The sequence below is a fragment of the Pristiophorus japonicus genome, chromosome 9 (assembly GCF_044704955.1).
Source record: "Pristiophorus japonicus isolate sPriJap1 chromosome 9, sPriJap1.hap1, whole genome shotgun sequence".
NCBI classification, from domain to species: Eukaryota; Metazoa; Chordata; class Chondrichthyes; family Pristiophoridae; genus Pristiophorus; species Pristiophorus japonicus.
Genome location: NC_091985.1, coordinates 124,440,274 through 124,466,907, shown reverse-complemented (window position 1 = coordinate 124,466,907; position 26,634 = coordinate 124,440,274). Strand labels below are relative to the sequence as shown.

General features: G+C 42.2%; 1 protein-coding gene across 1 annotated transcript in view; it reads right to left on the bottom strand.

Annotated features, from left to right (window-relative positions):
• plek (pleckstrin) overlaps window positions 1-26,634 on the bottom strand; it is a 90,310-nt gene that overhangs the window by 13,412 nt on the left and 50,264 nt on the right. The window contains exons 2-5 of the mRNA XM_070888772.1: window positions 10,163-10,318; window positions 9,201-9,382; window positions 6,990-7,081; window positions 1,066-1,250 (exon numbers count right to left, since the gene is read on the bottom strand). Coding sequence (XP_070744873.1) covers window positions 1,066-1,250; window positions 6,990-7,081; window positions 9,201-9,382; window positions 10,163-10,318 — 615 coding nt within the window. The remainder of the gene's footprint in view (window positions 1-1,065; window positions 1,251-6,989; window positions 7,082-9,200; window positions 9,383-10,162; window positions 10,319-26,634) is intronic.

Sequence of the window (26,634 nt, the reverse complement as noted above, 5' to 3'; positions counted from 1 at the left end):
AGGTCAAGTAACATAGGAGCAGGAATGGGCCATTCAGCCCTTCGAGCATGTTCCACTATTTAATTAGCCTGTGACAGATCTTTACCTTAACCCCTTCTACCCGTCTGGGTTCTGAAACCCTTAATCTTAGAATTGTAGAATGATACAGCATAGAATGAGGCTATTCGGCCTATTGTACCTATGCTGGCTCTTTGGTAGAGCTTAGTCCCACTCCTCTGCTCTTTCCCCATTGTAATGTATGCACCTGTGAGTATGCTCACAGGTTTGTAGAGCAGTTGACAACAAAATAGTTGTAGAGCTGTTGATAGTGCCCCTTTAAAAAGGGGGCACTTGAATTATAGTTTCACACAAAATAGTGTAGAGCTGTTGAGTTGGGAGTGGCTTAGCCAGTCATGTGATATTCACAAGACTTAATAAAACCCCAGCCAGTTGGATTCAGGGGATCCACGATGAGGCAGGTGGTTGTGAGCCTGGTGGAGGAACTGGTAATGTGTAGTGTGATTGTTGAACCTTTGCTAATAAACCAACTAATTCTTAATAGCAATGTGTTGCTGTGAATTCTTAAGCAAAGAACCCATGAAGCAAATGCATTTCACCCATAGCCCTGTATATTTTTCCCCTTCAAGTATTGAAACAATTCTCTTTTGAATGTTACTATTTAATCTGCTTTCACCACCCTTTCAGACAGTGCACTCCAGATCATAGCAAGTCATTGTGTAAAAAAATATCTCCTCTGGTTCTTTTGCCAATTACCTTAAATCAGTGTTCTTTGGTTACCGACCCTTCTGCCACTGGAAACGGTTTGTCCTTAATTACTCGATCAAAACATTCATGATTTTGAATACCTCTATCAAATTTCCTCTTAACCTTCTCTGCTGTAATGAGAACAACCCCAGCTGCTCCAGTCTCTCCACATAACTGAAGACCCTCATCCCTGGAAATCTCTTCTGCAGATTGCCTGACAAAAAAATACTGTTGTCGACCCCTTATAAAATGTTATGAAACACTAAATGAAAAATAAAATAAAACAACTATTGTGCTACATGGCATATTTTTACCACTTACAAAATAATAATAAACATCGGCGTCATCGATAAAGCAGTTTTCAGCTATCTGTTCAGCTGCCATCTTGGCCCTATCCTCAGCCGGCTGAATATACCCGTCGCAGATGAGAGCAGCCGCTAGCAGGATCCCCTCTCGACGATTCCTGACAAAGTTAGTTGACAGCAACCAGTCAATCACAGAGGCACCTGCAATAATCATTTTAAATGAATGAAAAAAAAGTACTTGATTTTTTTTGTTTCTATTATCATTTGTCCTCAGGATATGGGCAACGCTAGCAAGGCATCATTTATTGCCCACCCACAGTTGCTCCTGAGATTGTGGTGGGAGCCACTTCGCAGGAGCATTTAGAGTCAACCGCATATTGGAGTCATGTGTAGGCCCAGACCAGGTATGGGTGGCAGGTTCCCTTCCCTGAAGGACATTAGTGAACCAGTTGTGTTTTTGTAGCAATCTGTTAGCTCTCATGAACATTTATTTTTCTGGTCTCCATGGGCAGGCCATTCCACCAATATGCCAGCCTCTGTGTAAAGTCGTTAAATCTAAACTGCTTGCTCACCTTCTCTCTTCTAAACTTGAATCCACGACTTCAGTTCCAGAGTTTGTGTCAATCTCGATATATTATTAAGGTTCCATTTTTTAAGAAGCTAGAATAAGTTTCTCCCATGAGTCTTATAAAAATGAAAACATAAGAATTAGGAGCAGCAGTAGGCCATACGTTCCTTCGAGCCTGCTCCACGATTCAATAAGATCATGGTTGACTTTCGACCTCAACACCACTTTCTTGCCCGATCCCCATATCCCTTGATTACCCGAGAGTCCAAAAATCTATCGATCTCAGCCTTGAATATACTCAATGACTGAGCATCCACGGTCCTTTGGGGTAGAGAATTCCAAAGATTCACAACCCTCTGAGTGAACAAATTCCTCCTCATCTCAGTCTTAAGTGGCCGACCACTTATCCTGAGACTATGCCCCCTAGTTCCAGCCAGGGGAAACAACCTCTCAGCATCCACCCTGTCAATCCCCCTCAGAGTCCTATATGTTTCAATGCGATCACCTCACATTCTTTTAAACTCCAGAGAGTTCAGGCCCAATCTACTCAATCTCTCCTCATAGGATAACCCTCTCACCTCAGGGATCAACCTAGTGAACCTTTGTAGCACCACCTCTAAAGCATGTATGTCCTTTCTCAGACCAAAACTGTGCACAGTACTCCAGGTGTGGGGTCTCACCAAAGCCCAGTACAATTGTAGTAAGACTTCATTACTCTTGTACTCCAACCCCCTTGCAATAAAGGCCAACATGCCATTTGCCTTCCTAATTGCTTGTTGTACCTGCATGCTAGCTTTCTGTGTTTCCTGTACGAGGGCACTTAAATCTCTCTGAACACCAACATTTGATAGTTTGTCACCATTTAAAAAATATTCTGTTTTTCTATTCTTCCTACCAAAGTGAATAACCTCACATTTCCTCACATTATACTCCATCTGCCACCTTATTGCCCACTCACTTAACTTGTCTATAACCCCTTGCAGGCTCTTTGTGTCCTCCTCACATCTTACTTTCCCATCTAGCTTTGTATCATCAACAAACTTATAGAGACACTGCACTTGGCTCTTTCTTCTAAGTTATTGACATAGATTATCAAATAAAATTTGACACCGAGCCAGGAAAAGAGATATTAGGACAGTTGATCAAAAGCTTGGTCAAAGAAGTTAGTTTTAAGGTGTGTCTTAAAGGAGAGTGATAGAGAGGTGGAAAAGTTTAAAGAGGCATTTCCAGAGCTCAGGGCCTTGGTAGCTGAAGGCACGGTCATCAATGATGGAGCAAAGAAAATCAGGGATGTGCAAGAGGCCAGAACTGGAGGAGCTCAGAGATCACAGAGGCTTGCAGGGCTGGAAGAAGATATAGAGATAGGGAGGGGGCAATGCCAAGGAGAGATTAGTAAACAAGGATGAGAATTTTAAAATGGAGGTGTGGGCAGAGCGGGAGCCAATGAAGGTCAGTGAGCACAGGGGTGATGGGTGAACAGGACTTAGTGCAAGTTAGGATACGGGCAGCAGAGTTTTGCCACACATCACTCAAAGGAATCTTCGAGTGATTTAAAAAAAAATAGTACTGCTACAATAACAAAGTATAATTTCATACATATTGATGTTACAAGTAGTGAGAATATTGATGAAACCTGCAAAATACAACAAATAGCAGCATAAAGCACCTACATTTTCTCACATATGAAGGTGTTAATCTGATTGCAAGGGAATAAAAATAGCGGAGGTTCTATAACGGTCTGCCAGATTGGTGTGGACATAAATAACATTATTTGAGCTGCTGTACATATTTTTAAGATGATCTTTGCACTCTTTAATTTGTATTATGAGTAGATAGAGGATTTTAATCACCATTCTCCCTGATGATGTGTACACTGCAATATGTCAGGTAAATATCTTAAAAAACGTATAAATGGATTTTAAAACCTGAAAGAAATAGCCGGTGAGAATTAGTGGATGGTGGAAGCAGACCTTTTCCAATCTCATGCACTGAAGATGCAAAGGTACCCAATTGTCTTCTATAAACTCTATCGCTGTGATGTCTTGTTACAATGGCTCAGAATTTGTGGTAGGTAATAAAGCGAACAAACTTACCGCAAATTCAGGATGTAGCACAGACACATCCAAATGCGGAAAACCTGAAGTTGTGGTCAGTCATTCACTGCTCCAACATTGGCTACGCTGTGACTCCCCCCTGCCCCTCCTCCCTATAGCTGGCAATTAGTGTAATCAGGGAAATCAGAGAAACAGCAGTAATATCACTGTTAAATACCCCATTAAAAGTTAGACCCTTTTGAATTAAGTGTAACTGGGGTTTTAACAGTGTAATGACTGCTAAACAAACATTATGGCCCTGAAAAACTAATTTTAATTTTGTGGAGTGCTAAATTTATCCATTTTAAGTTTGTTCATCTTTATTTCAGGTTTACCTTTTCCCCATGTGAGGGACCCAATCATTGTTTTGCTCTCGCTAACATTTTTAAAAAGTTAGAATAAAAAGAGCATATTCGCTTCCTGGTTCCCAGTCTATGAGAATTCTGCACTGTGATTGGCTGCTTGCATTAGGGATTCCCCATTAACTTACACTGATCTCAACTAAACATCATAAAAGCAAACTTTCTCGGCAAAGAGATCGCAAGATCTTTGTGGGAAGCTTACTTCAGGGCCAGTGGCAAATGCCTTTGCTTCGCTGCTGGCCGGAAATTACAGGCCTATCAGTGTGTGAGGAAACCAGAAAAGAGCAGCTTTAAAAAATATATATTTCAGCCCAGAATTCAGAGGACTTCTTCACCTCCCATTAATTAGGCCAATGACTAGATGAAACCCCATTTCAAAGCTAAGAAAAGGATTTCACATATATGAAAGAATGTGGTCAATTGCCAGCATTTTGATTTATATATTAAGATTAGGATCATAATACCTGCTAAGTGCCGTAGAACCACACAATGAAAATAAAAATAGCAAATCCTCCAGTGGACAAGCAAAGATATTCTGATGTGTGCATACATACTATAATGAAGCTACAGAATGATTTTCTATACACCTCATTCAATATTTGGTTACAGTGGGACTGAATTTTATTCTCCACAAGTTGGATTGGTGTTGATGCCAATGCACAATGGCTTTCAGTCCCAAAAGGCATTGTCTAACTTATTTTATTCTATATTTAACATCACCTCATCTCTATCTCTGTAACCTCCTCCAGCTCTAGAAACATAGAAACATAGAAAATAGGTGCAGGAGCAGGCCATTCAGCCCTTCTAGCCTGCACCGCCATTCAATGAGTTCATGGCTGAACATGAAACTTCAGTACCCCTTCCTGCTTTCTCGCCATAACCCTTGATCCCCCGAGTAGTAAGGACTTCATCTAACTCCCTTTTGAATATATTTAGTGAATTGGCCTCAACTTCTTTCTGTGGTAGAGAATTCCACAGGTTCACCACTCTCTGGGTGAAGAAGTTTCTCCTCATCTCGGTCCTAAATGGCTTACCCCTTATCCTCAGACTGTGACCCCTGGTTCTGGACTTCCCCAACATTGGGAACATTCTTCCTGCATCTAACCTGTCTAAACCTGTCAGAATTTTAAACGTTTCTATGAGGTCCCCTCTCATTCTTCTGAACTCCAGTGAATACAAGCCCAGTTGATCCAGTATTTCTTGATAGGTCAGTCCCACCATCCCGGGAATCAGTCTGGTGAATCTTCGCTGCACTCCCTCAATAGCAAGAATGTCCTTCCTCAAGTTAGGAGACCAAAACTGTACACAATACTCCAGGTGTGGCCTCACCAAGGCCCTGTACAACTGTAGCAACACCTCCCTGCCCCTGTATTCAAATCCCCTCGCTATGAAGGCCAACATGCCATTTGCTTTCTTAACCGCCTGCTGTACCTGCATGCTAACCTTCAATGACTGATGTACCATGACACCCAGGTCTCGTTGCACCTTCCCTTTTCCTAATCTGTCACCATTCAGATAATAGTCTGTCTCTCTGTTTTTACCACCAAAGTGGATAACCTCACATTTATCCACATTATACTTCATCTGCCATGCATTTGCCCACTCACCTAACCTATCCAAGTCACTCTGCAGCCTAATAGCATCCTCCTCGCAGCTCACACTGCCACCCAACTTAGTGTCATCCGCAAATTTGGAGATACTGCATTTAATCCCCTCGTCTAAATCATTAATGTACAATGTAAACAGCTGGGGCCCCAGCACAGAACCTTGCGGCACCCCACTAGTCACTGCCTGCCATTCTGAAAAGCATTTACTCCTACTCTTTGCTTCCTGTCTGACAACCAGTTCTCAATCCACGTCAGCACACTACCCCCAATCCCATGTGCTTTAACTTTGCACATTAATCTCTTGTGTGGGACCTTGTCGAAAGCCTTCTGAAAGTCCAAATATACCACATCAACTGGTTCTCCTTTGTCCACTTTACTGGAAACATCCTCAAAAAATTCCAGAAGATTTGTCAAGCATGATTTCCCTTTCACAAATCCATGCTGACTTGGACCTATCATGTCACCATTTTCCAGATGCACTGCTATGACATCCTTAATAATTGATTCCATCATTTTACCCACGACTGAGGTCAGGCTGACCGGTCTATAATTCCCTGTTTTCTCTCTCCCTCCTTTTTTAAAAAGTGGGGTTACATTGGCTACCCTCCACTCAATAGGAACTGATCCAGAGTCAATGGAATGTTGGAAAATGACTGTCAATGCATCCACTATTTCCAAGGCCACCTCCTTAAGTACTCTGGGATGCAGTCCATCAGGCCCTGGGGATTTATCGGCCTTCAATCCCATCAATTTCCCGACTAATAAAGATTTCCCTCAGTTCCCCCTCCTTACTAGACCCTCTACAAGCCTTTGAGGTCTCTGTGCTCCTCTAATTCTGACATCTTGCGCATCCCCAATTTTAATCGCTCCACCATTGATGACCGTGCTTTCAGCTGCCTTGGCCCTAAGCTCTGGAATTCCCTTCCTCTCCGCCTCTCTCCTCCTCTAATATGCTCTTTAAAAGCTACCTCTTTGACCAAGCTTTTGGTCATCTGTTGTGATATCTCCTTCTGTGGCTTCGAGTCAAAATTTGTATTGATAACGCTCTTGCTAAGTGCCTTGGGACGTTTTGCTACATTAAAAGTGCTATATAAATGCAAGATGTTGTTATTGTTGTATTTTGTTCACTTTAGTCTACTTGGTGACTCTACTGAGAACTGATGGAGCTCATACAACTGAAGATCATGAGCCAAAGTGACAGAATCCTGGTACTTGAGGTTGTAGCCTGCTGATCAGAAGGTAAGGCATTGTGTAGTTCCCTCAATTACACTTCCACGGAGCAGGAAACATTCATATTGTTTCATAATCACCTGCAAAGCAATGATTGAAGATTTTCTTCTCTTTTTGCAATTTCAGTTCTTTTACTCCCGTCTCAGGCTCCTTCATAGAAAGGTACAAAGCACTAAATGGAGGGAAGAGTTCTAAAATTAGAGCCCATAAGCCAGTCTCTTTATAATAGCAAAGTATACTGAACACAAGCTAGAAATCATTTTTAATAAGATTATTGATAGGTCTGTCCTTGGCGAGAAAAGCAGCATCGATCATCCCAGTAAAGATCAATAAATAAAACCAACAACATTTAATGGGGAAGCTGGTAACTAACATATGCCTGGTACTGAAGAGCTATGATTTCCACTTGAAAGAGATTTATTACCTCTCTGGCTAACTTATTGTGTTTTACACACACATACTTTCCAGCAAGCTACTTGACTGAAGAAAGCATCATCATCATCATCATTGATGCACTGTAGCCAAGACTCGTCGGCAATGTTCCCGCTAAGCTCGTGGCTGCATAGTCATCTGCTAGGTCCCGTGCAGGCTGCTCACCAGCTTTTCCATTGTTGATACTGCGCAAAAATTTGAATGGGCCGCGGAGGAAGCATTGCAGCGAACAGGGGACAGTGCTCATCGGCCCCAACTTTAGCTGCAGATGGATTCCCCGCTCAGGCCCGAGTTAAAATTACAGTCGGGTCTCAATGATGATATCGGGCCACAACATGTGTATGTAAAGAAGGACCCTGATGGCTCCAGGCCCGTGTCCTTGCTGCCTGCTCAGGAGAGCAGGTTAAAATTGCAGATGTTGCGATCATAGCAGCTTTCGGACAGGTAAGAGCCAGGGCGATGGTAACTGCCCACTCGCCAGGTTTCGGCTGAGTGAGTAGGGTTAAAATTGCCGTCGCGTTTATGCACATATATCTTACAGTGCGATTAAGAATCAGCAGCAGCAGCATCCCGAGCTGATTTTTCCCTTTCTAATCCAAGGAATGCTAAAGCCGATTGTAGCATTTCAAAGATAATCCTGGCTGATAATTCTGAAACTGCAACAAATCATAAGGCGCTTTTAATGTAGCAAAACATCCCAATGTGCTTCACAATGCTGGGTTGGACCCAAGAAGGAAGAGAACGGAAATGAGAGGATGTAGTCAAATCCACTGTCGACGAGACAGGTTTAAAAAGGCTTTTGAAAATAGGGAGAGATATAATAAAGTGAAAGGATTAAGGGAGAGAATTTTAAGAGTGTGGGGCAAGATGATTGAAGGGTCTGCCATCAATGGTAAAGGGGGAGATAGCGTACAGTACACTAGAAGAGCTGGGACATAGGACTGGAAGAGGTTGCAGAGGTAGGGTGGTACATGGAGGAATGGATGAAGAACTGTAAGTTAATATGCTGAGGGATGGGAAGCCACCAGAGATCAGCAATGACAGGAGTGATAGTCGGGCAGAATTTAGTGCAAGATAAAATGAGTTAGAATTTAGGGTGGAGCTTGGTTGGTGGGGAGGAGACCATGGGATGACTGGAAGTGAGAAAGAAGTGGATCAGGGTTTCAGTGCCAGTGGACTGGCGAGAAAGGGACAGGGATGGGTGATATTTCAAAGTGAAAGTAGATGGTCTTGGTGATAGACTGGATGTGGGTTCCAAAGATCAGTTTAGGGTTGAGTAGGATGCTGAAGGTGAGCGCTGTCACGTTGATCAGGATGGTTTCAATGTTCACAGACCAGTGATCAAATCTGGGCATTTCCTGATCTATATGTCTTTAGTAGTAATCCACGTACTTACACTAATTGAAAGATCAGAAAAAGATATGTCATGGAGGGTTGTGATATTTTCTACTGAATTTTATTGAGAGGATGGTCAGGACCAATTGGCATGTGGATGGGGTGGAATTAATGCAACCAGTTACAAAGGATTTGCACAGGCAAGTTTGCAAGAAACAGGTTGTGTAAGATGTCAGGATTTGAGTAGGCACTTTAGGTTTAAGGCACTTGAGGTCATCCCGTAAGTCTCATCATCATATTTGGCCTCATGGTCTCTATTGCTGACTAACTCTCTCCAATCACATTCTTAACTCCATTCTTGTGCACACATACCATTATCGTATTGAATCTGATAAAACTACAAATTAACCACAGGTCAATGCTTCTATCTCACCAAACTAGACCAACTATACAGATGAATTAATTTGCTGCTGTATCGACAGAAGATGTAGACAGGGGGAAAACAGATCAATTGAAGTCCTTACCCCAAATGTATATCTGCAGGCAACTTGATAGACTTTCTTGTTGATCTTCGTGCAAATTTCTGACCAGCTTCGATACACTGAATTGCTCTCTTAATGTTCTTCACCCAGGCATCGCGTTCTTCAAGGTGTGAAGCTTGCAAATAATGGTCCTGATTCTTTACTGTATGAAGCTTGAAAACAAACTGGGAGAAAAAAGATATCACAATAAAGAACTGTAAGATGACAAAATCAATTACAGAATAAAACACACACAAAAGCAGTCTGTATGGTAGAGAGTTACAGATTTCTACACAGAGTTGTTATGGTCTAGAATGCACTGCCTGAAAGAATGGTGGAAGCAGATTCAAAAGGAAATTGTATAAATACTTGAAGGAGAAAAATTTACAGTGCTATGGGGAAAGAGCAGGAAGTGGGACTAATTAGATAGCTCTACCAAAGAGCAGGCCTCCTTCTGTGTGGTAGGATTCTATAAAAATGAAACATTTTTGCATGTATTAGATTATTTATTTGGATTCTTAAGTTTTAAAAACTGTAATTAATGTTACCATTAAAGGCTACAGTTTAATCTGCCAGTTTACATAATAATTTGAACCTAAAAATGAATTTTTATTCACATAACTATCTGCAGTTCCTATGAAGGAGTTTTCAGAATTAACTGTCTCTTTCACCTGTGATTGAATTGTGAACCAATGCTATTTACAGATAGAAATAAATGTAGATTCAGTTTTTCTCATTCTCTCAAACTTAGTCTTATTTTAGTTCTAGTTTTTATAGGAAATGTAATCATAATTTTAGTTTCATAAAACAGAACGTAGTCGTATTTTAGCTTAAGTCAAGAATTTATTAATATAATTTATTTGACAATTATACATATGTAGTATCTTTGATAAAACGTGTGTCTTTTAATAATTATTATTTACAAGCAACCAAAGAATTGCAATAAACAATTTGGATTTACACACCATTCTTTTGCTGTAGTCCAGGCATGGGGATGTAACCAAACTCCCCTTCAGTGGAATGACTCCTTTGGGACTCCCATCAGCTTTTTTACTGTAAAATTCAATCCCATCTTCTAAAAGAACAACCCAAATTGCCTTCCAGGAATTAAAAACAGTCCCCTATAGTGGAAAGAAAAAAATCCCATTAGGAGGTATTAATACCTGCAATGACATCTCAGTGACTAACTTCAATACTGACATTGGTGAACCTTTTATTTTGGGTCCAGATTTGTGAAATTCAAGTCCAATGTTACATGCCAGGCTTCCTCATAACCAACTGCTTAAGACAGATCTTATGTAAGGGTTTGTAACCGAGGTCCATATCCAACATGGGCCCCAATCCCCTCCAATGTTCTGAGTGCCAGGTCAGTTTAGGCCTGAGCCTGGCCTCTCCTCGAATCACATTGCTCTTTTACTATACATCCACGTTGGTCCTGGAGTTCAAAAAGAGGAAGACTGTCTATTGCAAGCTTAGAAGTTCCAAACCATGAAGGAGAATCGTTTGTACACGTGTCAGACACAGCACACACTTAACATGCACTGGGACTTTGCTGCAATTGAAGAATGCTCAGAGCTATCCTTCATCCAATAGAGTATTGAAGGACAGTCCAAGCTAAAGTTGACATTCAGCTGAACTCTCAGGTACTGACATGAATCAACAATTGAGACTTTCAATAATTCATGAAACGGGAACGGCACAAATACAAGCAGCTCTTGGTGCGTTAAATTTGAGAAATTACCTGAATACACCAAGTTTTCTTCTGCCGGCTGTGCCTTCAGCTGTTAAGGCCCTAAGCTCTGAAATTGCCTCCCTGAACCTCTCCTCCTTTAAGACACTCCTTAAAACTTACCTCTTTAACCGAGCTTTTGGTCAACTGCTCCAACATCTCCCAATGTGGCTTGGTGTCAAATTTTGTTTGATAATTGCTCCTTGGGACATTTTACTCCGTTAAAGGCACTGTATAAATTCAAGTTGTAACTTACAAATTGATGCTAATAAGAACATAAGAACATCAGAAATAGAAACAGGAGTAGGCCATAAGGCCTCCTCGAGCCTGCTCCGCCGTTCAATAAGATCATGGCTGATCTGATCATGGACTCAGCTCCACTTCCCGCCCGCTCCCCATAACCCCTTATCATTTAATGAACTGTTTATTTCTGTCTTAAATTTATTCAATGTCTCAGCTTCCACAGCTCTCTGAGGCAGCGAATTCCACAGATTTACAACCCTCAGAGAAGAAATTTCTCCTCATCTCTGTTTTAAATGGGCAGCCCCTTATTCCCTTATTCTAAGATCGTGCCCTCTCGTTCTAGTCTCCCCCATCAGTGGAAACATCCTCTCTGCATCCACTTTGTCAAGCCCCCTCATAATCTTGTACGTTTCGATAAGATCACCCCTCATTCTTCTGAATTCCAATGAGTAGAGGCCCAACCTACTCAACCTTTCTTCATAGGTCAACCCCCTCATCACCGGAATCAACCTAGTGAACCTTCTCTGAACTGCCTCCAAAACAAGTATATCCCTTCGTAAATATGGAAACCAAAACTGCACGCAGTATTCCAGGTGTGGCCTCACCAATGCTTTATATAGCTGTAGCAAGACTTCCCTGCTTTTATACTCCATCCCCTTTGCAATAAAGGCCAAGATTCCTTTGGCCTTCCTGATCACTTGCTGTACCTGCATACTATCCTTTTGTGTTTCATGCACAAGTACAACCAGGTCCCGCTGTACTGCGGCACTTTGCAATCTTTCTCCATTTAAATAATAACTTGCTCTTTGATTTTATTTCTGCCAAAGTGCATGACCTCACACTTTCCAACATTATACTCCATCTGCCAAATTTTTGCCCACTCACTTAGCCTGTCTATGTCCTTTTGCAGATTTTTTGTGTCCTCCTCCCATTGCTTTTCCTCCCATCCTTGTATCATCAGCAAACTTGGCTATGTTACACTCGATCCCTTCTTCCAAGTTGTTCATATAGATTGTAAATAGTTGGGGTCCCAGCACTAATCCCTGCGGCACCCCACTAGTTACTGGTTGCCAACCAGAGAATGAACCATTTATCCCGACTCTCTGTTCTCTGTTAGTTAGCCAATCCTCTATCCATGCTAATATATTACCCCCAACCCCGTGAACTTTTATCTTGTGCAGTACCTTTTATGTGGCATCTTGTCAAATGCCTTCTGGAAGTCCAAATACACCACATCCACTGGTTCCCCTTTATCCACGCTCTTCATTACATCCTCAAAGAACACCAGCAAATTTGTCAAACATGACTTCCCCTTCATAAATCCATGCTGACTCTGCCTAAACGAATTTTGCTTTTCCAAATGTCCTGCTAATGCTTCTTCAATAATGGACTCCAACATTTTCCCAACCACAGATGTTAGGCTAACTGGTCTATAGTTTCCTGCTTTTTGTCTGCCTCCTTTTTTAAATAGGGGCGTCACATTTGCAGTTTTCCAATCTGCTGGGACCTCACCAGAATCTGGAGAATTTTGATAAATTACAACCAATGCATCCACAATCCCTGCCGCTACTTCTCTTAAGACCCTAGGATGCAAGCCATCAGGTCCAGGGGATTTATCTGCCTTTAGTCCCATTATCTTACTGAGTACCAACTCCTTAGTGATTGTGATTGTGTTAAGTCCCCCCCCCCCCCATAGCCCCTTGACTATCCACTGTCGGAATCTACTTCACAAGAGTCACTTGGACTGAAATTCAGGCCCGCCAGAAAGCTGGTGCACCTTTTTTATAAGTTTTAACTGCCAGGTGCGATAAGGCGGGCTTCCGATCGATTTTCTGCACTTAAAAGTTTTTTTGCATAATGGAGGCAGAAGTGCGGCGGTAAGTGCTGGTGAGGGGCGGAAGTTGGGGCGGGACCAAGTATCCGCTGCTGGCACTCAGTGGCGGAGCATTGGTGATGTCATTGCGCGTGTCTCCCCTCATTTAAAGGGGAGAGAAGCAGCGAATTTGTAGGTTCAGCCACTGGGCCACCAGGGAGGGTTTCGGCCGGGCCAGTGACCTGGTACCCAAGAGGGGGTGCCAGGCTGCCTGTTGGTGGCCCGACCGAACCAGGAAGCACAATAGTCCAACCGATCGGGAAGTCGCCCGGCAAAAAAAAACATTGTGGCCGCGGCAGTGTGCCCTCCCCTTGAAGGGCCGCCACACTGCCATGCCGCACACATACAAAACAAGGTGCCATGACAGAAAAGGCTGTCAGGGACACCACGCAACGGATCGTCGGTTTTTGGAGGTAAATTTCGGGCAGATTGCGATGTAGGTGCAGGAGAATGGCGGTGCTCGCTTTCATGGCGCGCTTGCAGCGGTCGACAGCAGCGGAGCGTAAGTGGGGACAGGCCGAAAAATCCCCGAGATGAATTTGGGTCGTGGCGGCCAATGGACTTCAGTGCGGCAACTCGATTCTGCCGCATGGCCGCCTCAAAATGGTGGTAACCGGCCTTATCTGGACTCTGAATTTCAGCCCCACTGTATTTTGTGGAGCAATGCGCTTTTAGACGTTTTGAAGTGATGAAGCAATATTTAAACTCAAGTTTTTATTTTACAATCTCTGTCAATCTTAAAACTGTTGAGTGGATAGAAAGTGCTTCACAAGATTCTCACCGTGAAGAAAAACAGAAGTATAATGCCAGATACTGAGTTACATGAAACTTAATGACCTTGGGTAAAAGTTTTGTCACAGCATTCCTGGCAAAGGACTATTTGTTATATCTTTAGATGCTCTGATAATGACTCCATGAGGCAATGTGTTGTACTTGAACTGTAGTGACCTTAGTCCTTTATAGATAACGCCAGAGTGAGGATCACACCTGGTGACCTGCCTTTTATAGTAGGCCAGGCACACCTGTACAGGTAACCTGCAAGTCTCCCACTGCAGTGCCCTCTGGTAGCACACCTTGTAATAGTGCAAGCAGTAACCATGAAGGATACATGACAGGCTTCACGTGGCAGAAGCACATATCAAGACTACAGTTTGTGCCTCCTACCAGTATAGTGGATGGAAAATCACAGAGGTATGAGCCCAAATTCTCAATATGTGACCCTGCACATGAACTTCAGCACTGGAAACATTGAAATGAAGATACCCCACGCGTCTAACTGGTCATATGAGTCACTGTGCATTTTTTTTTGATTAGCCAAAAGCATATAGGTTTCTACAGTGCTATTAAGCCACAAACACATTACGTCAGCAATCATAACATCAGTAGTCATGTAAATTTGAGGAGCCCGTCATCTGCATCCAGTTGGTGACTGATAGAACTCTGAATCACACTCTGCTTGACTTTACTGTGCTTGACAAAACTCTCAGCATCTTATGGCTGATTTATATTGGTGCAATGTTGCCCGAGGGCTGGGGCGATGTGGAAACCATCTTTTATGTTGGTGATCCGATTGCACAACTCTCAAACAACATAAAATGGCAAGTGCGAAGGTTTGTGCATGCCTGCTCATTTTAAAGTCACATTCATGACCTTTTGGGCTTCAGCACATTGTACAGATGGACCGAAAGCACAAAGGGAAGAACAGGAGATTGTGATCTCGCACATGTTAGTGTCAGGAAATTAAAACACAGCAGTTCCCCAGCACGGCATTTTCTGCTTTACAGTCAGTCAGATGTGGCTATTAAAGAATTATTAGATAAGCTCAATAATTCTCTCTATGCAGTGATGCTAATGGTAACTTCTTGTTTACTATACACAGGATTTGCTTCATTATCTAATAATTATTTATTAGAGGGAAGAGTAGACGCAGGTAGGCTATTTCGCATGATTGTGGGGGGTGGGGGTGTCCTTATTCTTGTTATTAAATTATTGACTGTTGTGGGGGGGGGTTGTTGGAGTTATCACTACTATTTTTAAAAATTGACTGTTGGGGTGGGGTGGGTGTGTGGGTGGGTGTTTGTGTCCTGTTATATTTTAATTGTTATTGAAAAATTATTGTTGTGGGAGTTATTGTTATTAAAAGTGTGTTGACGGTTGGGGATGGGGGGGGGGCAGATGGGTGCTGCTATTCAATTAGTTATTTAATGTATATGTTTGTTTTTTCACTTTTATAGTTTGTTTAAAAAAAAAATTTTAAATGTTAAATTATTGAAGATTTTTATTTAACTTACAATTGTTGTGCAATGTCTTCTAATATCAATACAAGGGTTGCAAACAACAACCAGGCCAGGCCAAGCAAGGATGAAATGTAACGTAATGCAACTATAACTGTCACCAACGTAACTTCATGCAAGGCTTTCATTTATGAGCTGCTGATGCAACAGTCTCAGAGCTGCGTAACTACCACTGGGCTTTTCCTGCGATGTGGGGAGGGAGGGGATGGGGACATGGGTCCATCGCCAGGCTGATTGTCCTGCCCGAGGTCCTCGTCCTCCTCCTCCTCTTCTGCCTCCCCTCTCCCCTGAGGCAGTCCCATCTGGCAATTCTTGTCCCCTCATGATAGCTAAGTTATGCAACATGCAGCACACCACAATGAACTCAGCGACCTGCTCAGGGTGATATTGTAGATTGCCTTCTATGTGGTCCAGGCATCTGAAGCATTGCTTCAGCACTCCAATTGTCTTTTCGACGATATTGCATGTGGCTATATGGCTTTCAGTGTAGCGCTTCTCGGCTTCTGTCTGAGTCTTTTGCGGGGGGTCATGAGCTAGCTGGCAAGGCCATATCCTTTATCCCCCAGCATCCAACCATGACTTGTGGCTGACTCTTAAACAGGTCGGAGACAGTGCTCTCACGCAAGATGTGTGCATCATGAATGCTACCTGGAAAATTTGCATTTACTGCCATGATTATTTGCTTGTGGTCGACAACAAGCTGCATCTTCAGGGAGTGAAATCTCTTTCGGTTACAGTAAACCTCTGCATCATCTAAAGGTGCTCGCAGGCAGATGTGAGTAGTCTATTGCACCCTGCATCTTGGGGAAGTTTGCTATTCTCGAAAACCCCAAAGCTCTCTCACTCTGTGCCTCGCTGGTCATAGGGAAGTTTATAAAGTCCAGCCTATGTGCATAAAGGGCTTCAGTCACCTGTCGAATGCAGCAATGTGTGGTGTGCTGAGAGATACTGCAAATGTCACCAGCTGAGGCTTGAAAGGGCCCGTGCGTAGAAGAAAAGTTCCGTAGTAACCTTAACCTCAACGGGCAGTGCGTTCCTGATGGTGCTGGCAGGCTACAGGTCTCTCTTAATTAGCTAGCATTTCTTACTGATGACCTCCTTTCGGAAGCGCAGCCTTCTAAAGTGTGTGTTATCAGACAAGTTCAGGTATGATCGCTTATCCCTGTAAATGTGTTGGGTGTAAGGTCTCCTCCTCCTCAGCCGTCTACCACCTCTTTGATTGAGCACATAATGCTCTTCAATGAATCTTCTCCAATCTCTATTCTGCAGCATGTGAGTAATCATCAATACTGTACTATAAATGCCATAATCTGTCTTCAAAATTCTTAAGTTGTCCTCAACAAACACAATATAAACTCAAAATTGGCCACAATGTGATTAGATGATTGTCAAGATTTTAAAACGCCCTTAAAATCACTCAAGAATTACTTCAATGCTCCCATCAATTTGAAGCAGCCTTTTATTAAACTTCCTCCGATTTAAAAAATGACATCCATACCACCGGGTTACGGTCAGGTGAGTGCAGCTTTTCTTGAACGTCTTTTTGGGTGGGCGATCATTTGGGCGATATATGGACGAAATGCCGAAAGTAGCGCTCGGCGATAATCTGGGCAGTATTTGGGCGTTAGTTTCCATTATAAACAGTCTTCTGGGTGGTGTACAAGTGATGACGTCAGACTTTATTTTTACAAAATGGGTGGGTGGTTCAGCTCATTCCCGGCGGTAATTGTATGCCGAAAGTTCCGCCAGCGATAAATGGGCGATAATCGGGTGATAGTTTCCATTTATAATCACATATGGGCGGTAAACAGAATCTCGGCAGTTATATGGGCGCTAAATGGGTGGTGAATGGACAGATATATGCCGAAAGTCTAGCCCATACTGACTAGTGATGGACTCAAAACCGACCCAAGCAAAGTGGTCGCAATCAATGAAATGCAGAAACCGCAGGATGTCGCAGGTGTACAACGATTTGTCAGCATGACAAAGTATCTCACAAAATTCTTGCCAGATCTTTCAGGCCTCAATGAACGTCTGCGATGGCTTACTCATAAAGACACGATCTGGAAATGGACTGAAGAACAAGGCAAAGCATTTGAAGCTATCAATGCGTGACAGATTCTCCGATGCTCAGGTACTTTGACCACAAACTTGCAACCGAAGGTCAAAGAGATGTTTCGAGCAAGAGTCTTGGGTTCGTTCTTCTGCAACAGGGACAACCAATTGCATACGCGAGCCGAGCGCTCACTCCAGCAGAAATGCGATACTCTCAAATCGAAAAGGAGCTGCTTGCTCAAGTCTTCAGAATGGAATGAAACCATCAATATGTATACAGTCGCAAGATCACACTATATTGGCAGACCATAAGACTTTGGTTGCTAAAAGCCGTTACCTGTAGCACCCAAGCGACTATAACGTCTGCTCATTCGGCTCAACCAATATGATGTTGAAATAAAGTATCAACCAGTAAAAGAAATGTACCTAGCAGACATTCTCTCGTGCGCATACTTTGAAAATGTAGAGAGATCACTGACAGAAATTGCAGTGGAATGGTGGACTTTCTCCCACTCTCCAAACAAGGACTGACTACCATACAACGCGCAACTGCAAGCGACTTCACACTACAACTGGTCATACAACAAATCACAACGGGATGGCCAGAAACGACACAGGAATGCTCGCCTGAAACGCAAGCATACCTCAAAGTTCATGACGAACTCTTAACACAGGATGGCATAAACTTCAAAGGCTATCACTGTGTCATACCAAAATCCCTGAGATCAGACATTCATCAGCGACTTCATGCTGCTCACACGGGCGTTGAGAGCACTCTTCGACATGCCAGAGAATCCGTTTACTGGCCAGGATTGAACAGTGATATAAAAGACGATGTTTCAAAGTGTGAAACATGCAATACTTGGCTAAAGAATCAATAAGACAAAGTTTTGTTGTTGTTTGTTAAACTTGTAGCTGTTTACTACATGTAATCATAAGAGGTTAATTACTAGTTTATATTGAAGCTAACTTTAATTCATTTTTGTTTCTTATGAAAGGAAAGGTGTAATGAGATAATGTATAGCGCCCTCTATCTAGGAGGTATCGCTATAATGTATCGCGCCCTCCAAACAGTAGTGGTAGTGTAGGGAACAGCATCAAACAGGAAATTAGAGATGCATGTAGTAGCAAGGGTACTTCAGTAATCGTAGATGACTTTAATCTACATATAGACTAGTCAAATCAAATTAGTAGTAATACTGTGGTAGAAGAATTCCTGGAGTGTCCACGAGATGGTTTTTTAGACCAGTATGTTGAGGAGCCTCTGAGGGAACAGGCTATCCTAGATTGGGTATTGTGTAATGAGAAGGTGCTAATTAACAGTCTTGTTGTGCGGGGTCCTTTAAGAAAGAGTGACCATAACATGATTGAATTTCTTATTAAGATGGAAAGTGAAGCAGTCCAATCCGAAACTAGGGTCCTAAATCTCAATAAAGGAAACTACGAAGGTATGAGCAATGAATTGGCTATGATAGATTGGGAAGATTCATTAAAAGGCATAAGTAATGGCTAATATTTAAGGAACGAATGCATGAATTGCAACAGTTATACATTTCTTTCTGGCATAAAAACACAAAAGGAAAAGTGGCCCAACCATAGTTAACAAAAGAAATTAAGGATAGTATTAGATCCAAAGAGGAGTTATACAAAGTTTCCAGGAAAAATAGCAATCCTGAGGATTGGGAGCAGTTTAGAACTCAGCAAAAAAGGACCAAGGGATTGATTAAGAGGGGAAAAATAGAGTATGAGAGTAAACTTGCAAGGAACATAAAAAACGACTGCAAACATTTCTACAAGTACGTAAAAAGAAAAAGATTAGTGAAGACAAATGTAGGTCCTTTACAGGCAGAAATGGGAGAATTTGTAATGGGGAACAAGGAAATGGCAGAACAATTAAATAAATACTTCGGTTCTGTCTTCACGGAAGAGGACACAAATAACGTCCCAGAAATGCTAGGGAACCAAGGGTCTAGTGAGCAAGAGGAATTAAAGGAAATGATAATTAGTAAGAAAATAGTGCTGGAGAATCTAATGGGACTGAAGGCCGATAAATCCCCAGGACCTGATGATCTGCATCCCAGAGTACTAAAAGAGGTAGCCATGGAAATAGTAGATGTATTGGTTGTCATCTTCCAAAATTGAGATTATGGAACAGTTCCTGCAAATTGGAGGGTGGCAAATGTAACCCCACTATTTAAAAAAGGAGGGAGAGAGAAAATGGGGAACTACAGACATCAGTAGTAGCGAAAATGCTGGAGTCTATTATAAAGGATGCGATAATGGCACACTTAGATAATATCAACAGGATTAAACAAAATCAACATGGATTTATGAAAGGAAAATCATGTTTGACAAACCTACTGGAGTTTTTTGAGAATGTAACTGATAGAATAGATAAGGGAGAACCAGTGGATATAGTGTATTTAGGTTTTCAGAAGGCCTTTGATAAAGTCCCACACAGGAGATTAGTGTGCAAAATTAAAGCACATAGGATTGGGGGTAATGTATTGGCATGGATTGAAAATTGGTTAACTGACAGGAAACAGAGAGTAGGAATAAACACGTATTTTTCAGGGTGGCGGGCAGTGACTAGTGGGGTACCACAGTGATCAGTGCTTGGGCCCTAGCTATTCACAATATATATAAATGATTTGGATGAGAGAACCAAATGTAATATTTCCAAGTTTGCTGACGACACAAATCTAGGTGGGATTGTGAGTTGTGAGGAGGATGCAAAGACGCTGCAAGGTGATTTATAGATAGGTTGAGTGAGTGGGCAAACACATGGCAGATGCAGTATAAAATGGATACATGTGAAATTATCCACTTTGGTAGGAAAAACATAAGGACAAAGTATTATTTAAATGATGATGGCTTGGGAAGTGTTGATGTACAGAGGGACCTGGGTGTCCTTGTACATCAGTCATTGAAAGCAAACATGCAGGTGCAGCAAGCAGTTAGGAAGGCAAATGGTATGTTGGCCTTCCTTGCAAGAGGATTTGAATACAGGAGCAAGGATGTCTTACTACAGTTATACAGGGCTTTGGTGCGACCGCACCTGGAGTATTGTGTGCAGTTTTGGTCTCCTTACTTAAGGAAGGATATACTTGCCATAGAGAGAGTGTAGCGAAGGTTCACCAGACTGATTCCTAGGATGGCAGGACTGTCGTATGAGGAGAGATTGGGTCGACTATGCCTATATTCACTAGAGTTCAGAAGAATGAGAGGGGATCTCATTGAAACATATAAAATTCTGACTGGGTTGAATAGACTGGATGTGGGGAGGATGTTTCCCCTGGCTGGGAAGTCTAAAACAAGGGGTCACAGTCTCAGGATACGGGGTAGGAAATTTAGGACCGAGATGAGGAGAAATCTTTTCACTCAGAGGGTGGTGAACCTGTGGAATTCTCTACCACAGAAGGCTGTGGAGGCCAAGTCACTGAATATACTTAAGAGGGAGATAGATAGATTTCTAGAAACAAAAGGCATCAAGGGGTATGGGGAAAACGCGGGATTATGGTGTTGAGATAGAGGATCAGCCATAATCATATTGAATGGCGGTACAGACTCGAAGGGCTGAATGGCCTACTACTGCTTCTATTTTCTCATTTTCTATGTTTCTATGTATAGGGAGCTGTATTGAGAGAGAGGGTCTGTGAAGGAATGTCATTTTAAAGCTCCACATAGCTGTCTGAGATATCCCAAATAAATAGAGTTAAGTTGAACTGAGAGTTCAAGAGGCTATAAAATACAGTACCAATGTCCATTTTATGCAGGTGAACCACATAGCATTAGGTTTTGGATGAAAATAGGCGTCAAAGATCATTGTTCCAGCCAATCAATGTTACAAATCTTGAAACATACCCCAGTTTCAACATCACAGCACTGTCCCTAGTAATCAACGCAAGTCAACCAGGTTACGCTGTTTCACATGGTCTGCAACTCATTGCACTGCAATTGATTGTAGCATTTAAAAAATAGCAGCAGAAGTGGTCTGAGCACGATGGAATGGGGAAGAAAGCCCTTACATGGTCTGTTAACACAAAGGAAATAACAGAATTGTGTCACTGACAGCACTGTGTTAAAAATTTAGACCAGTTTCCCTGAGTAGCCATTCTTGAGGTATTTTTTGTACAGCTGCTGATAGGGGTGAGCTGAATGCAAGATTATAAATAGAAGGCAGAAGCAGTGCAGAGGAAAAAAACTGCAAGGCAGTTAGTTTTCGTTTGATCTTTGACAACTTTTCAGTTTCTTTCGCAAATCGAGAAAAGAAACAGGAAGTTGTAAACTAACAGTCAACCAAAGTTATATTTTCGAGCAGGAACATTCAGATCCTGAGAGAATAAAGTTACATTAAATTCAAGGTTACCGCTTTCATACCTGAGATTCCTGCCCTGACATCAGTCACAAAGAGAATAAAAACACAGTCACCTGACTGATTGAAAGCATCAATTGCGTTCCTCACACGGAAACACTATGGTTAATGTTTTCAGTTGTGTCACCACCATGAGGCAATTGCAAACACAACACTAATTAAACACTGCAGGAATGATTTTGCTCTCTTTAGTGTCCTATTTGCATTTGAAATCAGGACAGTAGCGGACACAGGTTTTCCTGTGCAGTTAATGCTGCTTTTACAACTCACCTGATTCTCTTTGGTGAAGCAGTGGCGGGGGGGGGGGGGGGGGGGGGAGGGGGGACTGGGAGGTGGTTTAGAATAATTTCTGCAAGGAAGAGCTCCAGTCTGAAACAGCCTTATGAATATGTTCAAATCAGGGTCGTATGGCGTCATTACAATGCTACCTTTTTGCAACCTTAATATGGGATCCTTGACTTTATTAATCGAGGCATAGCGTATAAAAGCAAGGAAATTATGCTAAACCTTGCAAAAGCATTGGTTAGGCCCCAGCTGGCGAATTGTGACCAATGCTGGGCACCACACTTTGGGAAGGATGTCAACGCGTTGGAGAGGGTGCAGAAGAGATTTACTAGAATGGTTCCAGGCATGAGGGACTTCAGCTTTGTGGATAGACTGGAGAAGCTGGGGTTGTTCTCCTTAGAGCAGAGAAGGTTAAGAGGAGTTTTGATGGAGGTGTTTAAAATCATGAATGGTTTTGATAGAGTAAATAAGGAGTGGCAGTAGGGTTGGTAACCAGAAGACTCAGATTTAAGGTGATTGGCAAAAGAACTGGAGGCGACATGGGGAAACATTTTTTTTTACACAGCGAGTTGTGATCTGTATTGCAGTGTCTGAAAGGGGATGAAAGAGTATAGGATAAATACTTGAAGGGAAAAAAATTACAGGGCTATGGGGAAAGAGCAGGGGGGTGGGATTAATTGGATAACTCTACCAAAGATCTGGCACAGGCACGATGGGTCGAATGGCCTCCTTCTGTGCTCTCTCTTTCCATGATTCTATAATGCCCAACTAATGCTATTTCCCACTCCCGCCCACAAACCGTGGGCGGTAAAAGTTCTGAGGCAGCCATATCAAATGCTACTTAAAGGGTTCCACAGCTGCTCTCTGGTAAAGGTTTTGGATACATTTTTCTTACTGAAGCTTGTGGTATATTTTGAGCTGAAAGTTTTTAAGGGGTACTTTTAGTTGCTATTGTAGGTTCTGTACTGTAAAGGTGCTTCTGGCATCCCAGTTGTTTCTTAACTGCGGTCTTTCTAGGAATCCGACTCTCGGAGGAGAAGGAGCAAGATGAAGGAGTAAACAGAGCTGCACCTAGAGAAAGAGCGAATAGAAGGTGACACACTTAGGAACATAGGAACAGGAGTAGGCCATTTAGACCCTCGAGCCTGTTCTGCCATTCATTGAGATCATGGCCGATATGTGCCCTAACTCCATGTTTGGCCTTTGCCCTATATCCCTTAATACCTTTGATTAACAAAAATCTATCAATCTCAGATTTAAAATTAACAATTGACCTAACATCAATGCTGTTTGAGGAAGAGAGTTCCAAATATTTACTACCCTTTGTATGTAGAAGTGTTTTTCTAATTTCACTCCTGAAAGGCCTGGCTTTAATTTTAGGCTGGTTAGGCCAGTGAACATAGTTTCTTGCTATAAGAACATAAGAATATAAGAAACAGGAACAGGAGTAGGCCATACGGCCCCTCGAGCCTGCTCTGCCATTCAATAAGATCATGGCTGATCTGATCATGGACTCAGCTCCACTTCCCCACCCACTCCCCATAACCCCTTATCCCCTTAACATTTATGAAACTGTCTATTTCTGTCTTAAATTTATTCAAATGTCCCAGCTTCCACAGCTCTCTGAGGCAGCGAATTCCACAGATTCACAACCTTCTGAGATAAGAAATTTCTCCTCATCACTGTTTTAAATAGGCAGCCCCTTATTCCAAGATCACGCCCTCCAGCTCTAGTCTCCCCCATCAGTGGAAACATCCTCTCTGCATCCACCTTTTCAAGCCCCCTCATAATCCTACCCTATCAAATCCCCTTGATATCTTGAAAACTTTGATCAAATCAGCCCTCAACCTTCTAAATTCCATGAAATGCAATCCTAGTTTATGTAATCGCCCCTCATCATTTAACCCTTAGAGTCCAGGGATCATTCTGGTAAATCTATGCTCCATGGCCAACATTCCTTCCTACGGTACTGTGCCCAGAACTGAACACAGAACTCCAGGTGTGGTCTAACCAGGGCTTTGAATACATGAAGAAATCCTGACCCTTCCGACAGAATTTATAGGTCCAGGATAACATACCACAGCATATATGGAGGCTTTAATTCTCCAGGGAGGCAGTGACAGCACTGTGTCGCATCCTGCCAGAAGAATTGCAGCAAACTGCTACACCAATTCCATGAGCGTAGTCAATAGAGAAATCCTGAAACCTGTGCAAACTGCAGTGCCCTCATCAAGCAGACCACTGGAATCCTCAAGCAATGGCTCCAATGCCTAGACTGGGGGAGCGGAATCAGGTGAGCAGAAATGTAAAAAGTCAAAGAATAAGGAGAAGGCAATGGGGGCAAATGAAAACCAGAGCGTGACAGGAAGGGACAGAATGTATAAACATAAAAGTGTATCAGAAAATGGGGTCAAAGCAGGAAAAAATGGTAAAAAAACAAATTTGAAAGCTCTTTATCTGAATGCACGCACATTCGTAACAAAATAGATGAGTTGATGGTACAAATAGATACAAATGGGTATGATCTGATAGCCATTACAGAGACGTGGTTGCAAGGTGACCAAGGCTAGGAACTAAATATTCAGGGATATTTGACAATTCCGGAGGACAGACAGAAAGGGAAAGGAGGTACGTTAGCTCTGCTAATAAAGGATGAGATCAGTGCGTTAGTGAGAAATGATATTGGCTCAGAGGATCAAGATGTTGAATCAGTTTGGGTAGAGATAAGGAAAAATAAGGGGAAAAAGTCACTGGTGGGCGTAGTCTATAGGCTCGCAAACAATAGCTACACTGTTGGACGGAGTATAAATCAAGAAATAATGGAGGCTTGTAAAAATGGAACGGCAATAATCATGGGCGATTTTAACCTTCATATTGATTGGACAAAGCAAATTGGCCAGAGTAGCCTTGAGGAAGAATTCATAGAGTGTATCTGGGATAGTTTCCTTGAACAGTACATGCAGAACCAACCAGGGAGCAGGCTATCTTAGATCTGGTGCTGTGTAATGAGACAGGATTAATAAACAATCTAGTAAAGGATCCTCTAGGAATGGGTGACCATAACATGGTTGAATTTCAAATTCTGTTGGAGGGTGAGAAAGTTGGATCACAAAGCAGTGTCCTAAGCTTAAACAATGGTGACTACAAAGGTATGAAGGCAGAGTTGGCTAAAGTTGACTGGGAAAATAGATTAAAGAGTGGGATGGTTGATGAGCAGTGGCAAACATTTAAGGAGTTATTTCAAAACTCTCAACAAAAATATATTCCAATGAGAAGGAAAGACTATAAGGGAAGGGATAGCCAGCTGTGGCTAACTAAGGAAATAAAGGATGGTATCAAATTGAAAACAAGGGCATACCAAGTGGCCAAGACTAGTAGGAGGCCAGAGGATTGGGAAATTTTTAAAAGCCAGCAAAGAATGACTAAAAAAAAATAAAGAGGGGGGAGATTGATTATGAAAATAAACTAGCATGAACTATAAAAACAGATAGTCAGGGTTTCTAAAAATGCATAAAAAGGAAAAGAATGGCTAAAGTAAATGTTGGATGAGACTGGGGAATTAATAATGGGGAACAGGGAAATGGCAGAAACTTTGAACAAATATTTTGTATTGGTCTTCACGGTAGAAGACACTAAAAGCATCCCAATAGTGAATAATCAAGGGGCTATAGGGAGAGAGGTAGTAAAAACAATCACTACCACTAAAGAAGTAGGACTCGGTAAAATAATGGGACTAAAGGCGGACAAGTCCTCTGGACCTGATGGCTTGAATCCTAGGGTCTTAAAAGAAGTAGCTGCAGAGATAGTGGATGCATTGGTTGTAATCTACCAAAATTCCCTGGATTCTGGGTCAGTCCCAGCGGATTAAAACCGCAAATGTAACGTCCCTATTTAATAAAAGGATGCAGACAGAAAGCAGGAAACTATAGACCAGTTAGCATAACATCTGTCGTTGGGAAAATGTTGGAGTTCTTTATTAAGGAAGCAGTAGCAGGACATTTGGAAAAGCATAATTCAGTCAAGCAGAGTCAGCATGGTCTTATGAAGGGGAAATTATGTATGACAAATTTTCTGGAGTTCTTTGAGGATGTAACGAGCAAGGTGGATAAGGGGGAACCAGTGCATGTAGCGTATTTGGATTCCAGAAGGCATTCGATAGTACAAGATAAAAGTTCACGGGGTTGGGGGCAATATATTAGCATGGATAGAGGATTGGCTAACTAACAGAAAACAGAGAATCGGGATAAATGGGTCTTTTTCTGGTTGTCAAACAGTAACTAGTGGGGTGCCGCAGGGATCGGTGCCTGGGCCTCAACTATTTATAATCTACATTAATGACTTGGATAAAGGGACCCTGTGTATTGTAGCCAACTTTACTGATGATACAAAGATGGGTGGGAAAGCTAATTGTGAGGAGGACACAATCAATCTGCAAAGGAATATAGATAGGCTAAGTGAGTGGGCAAAAATTTGGCAGATGGAGTATAATGCGGGAAAATGTGAGGTTATCCACTTGAGCAGAAAAAATAGAAAAGCAAACTACTATTTAAATGGAGAAACATTGCAAAGTGCTGTTGTACAGA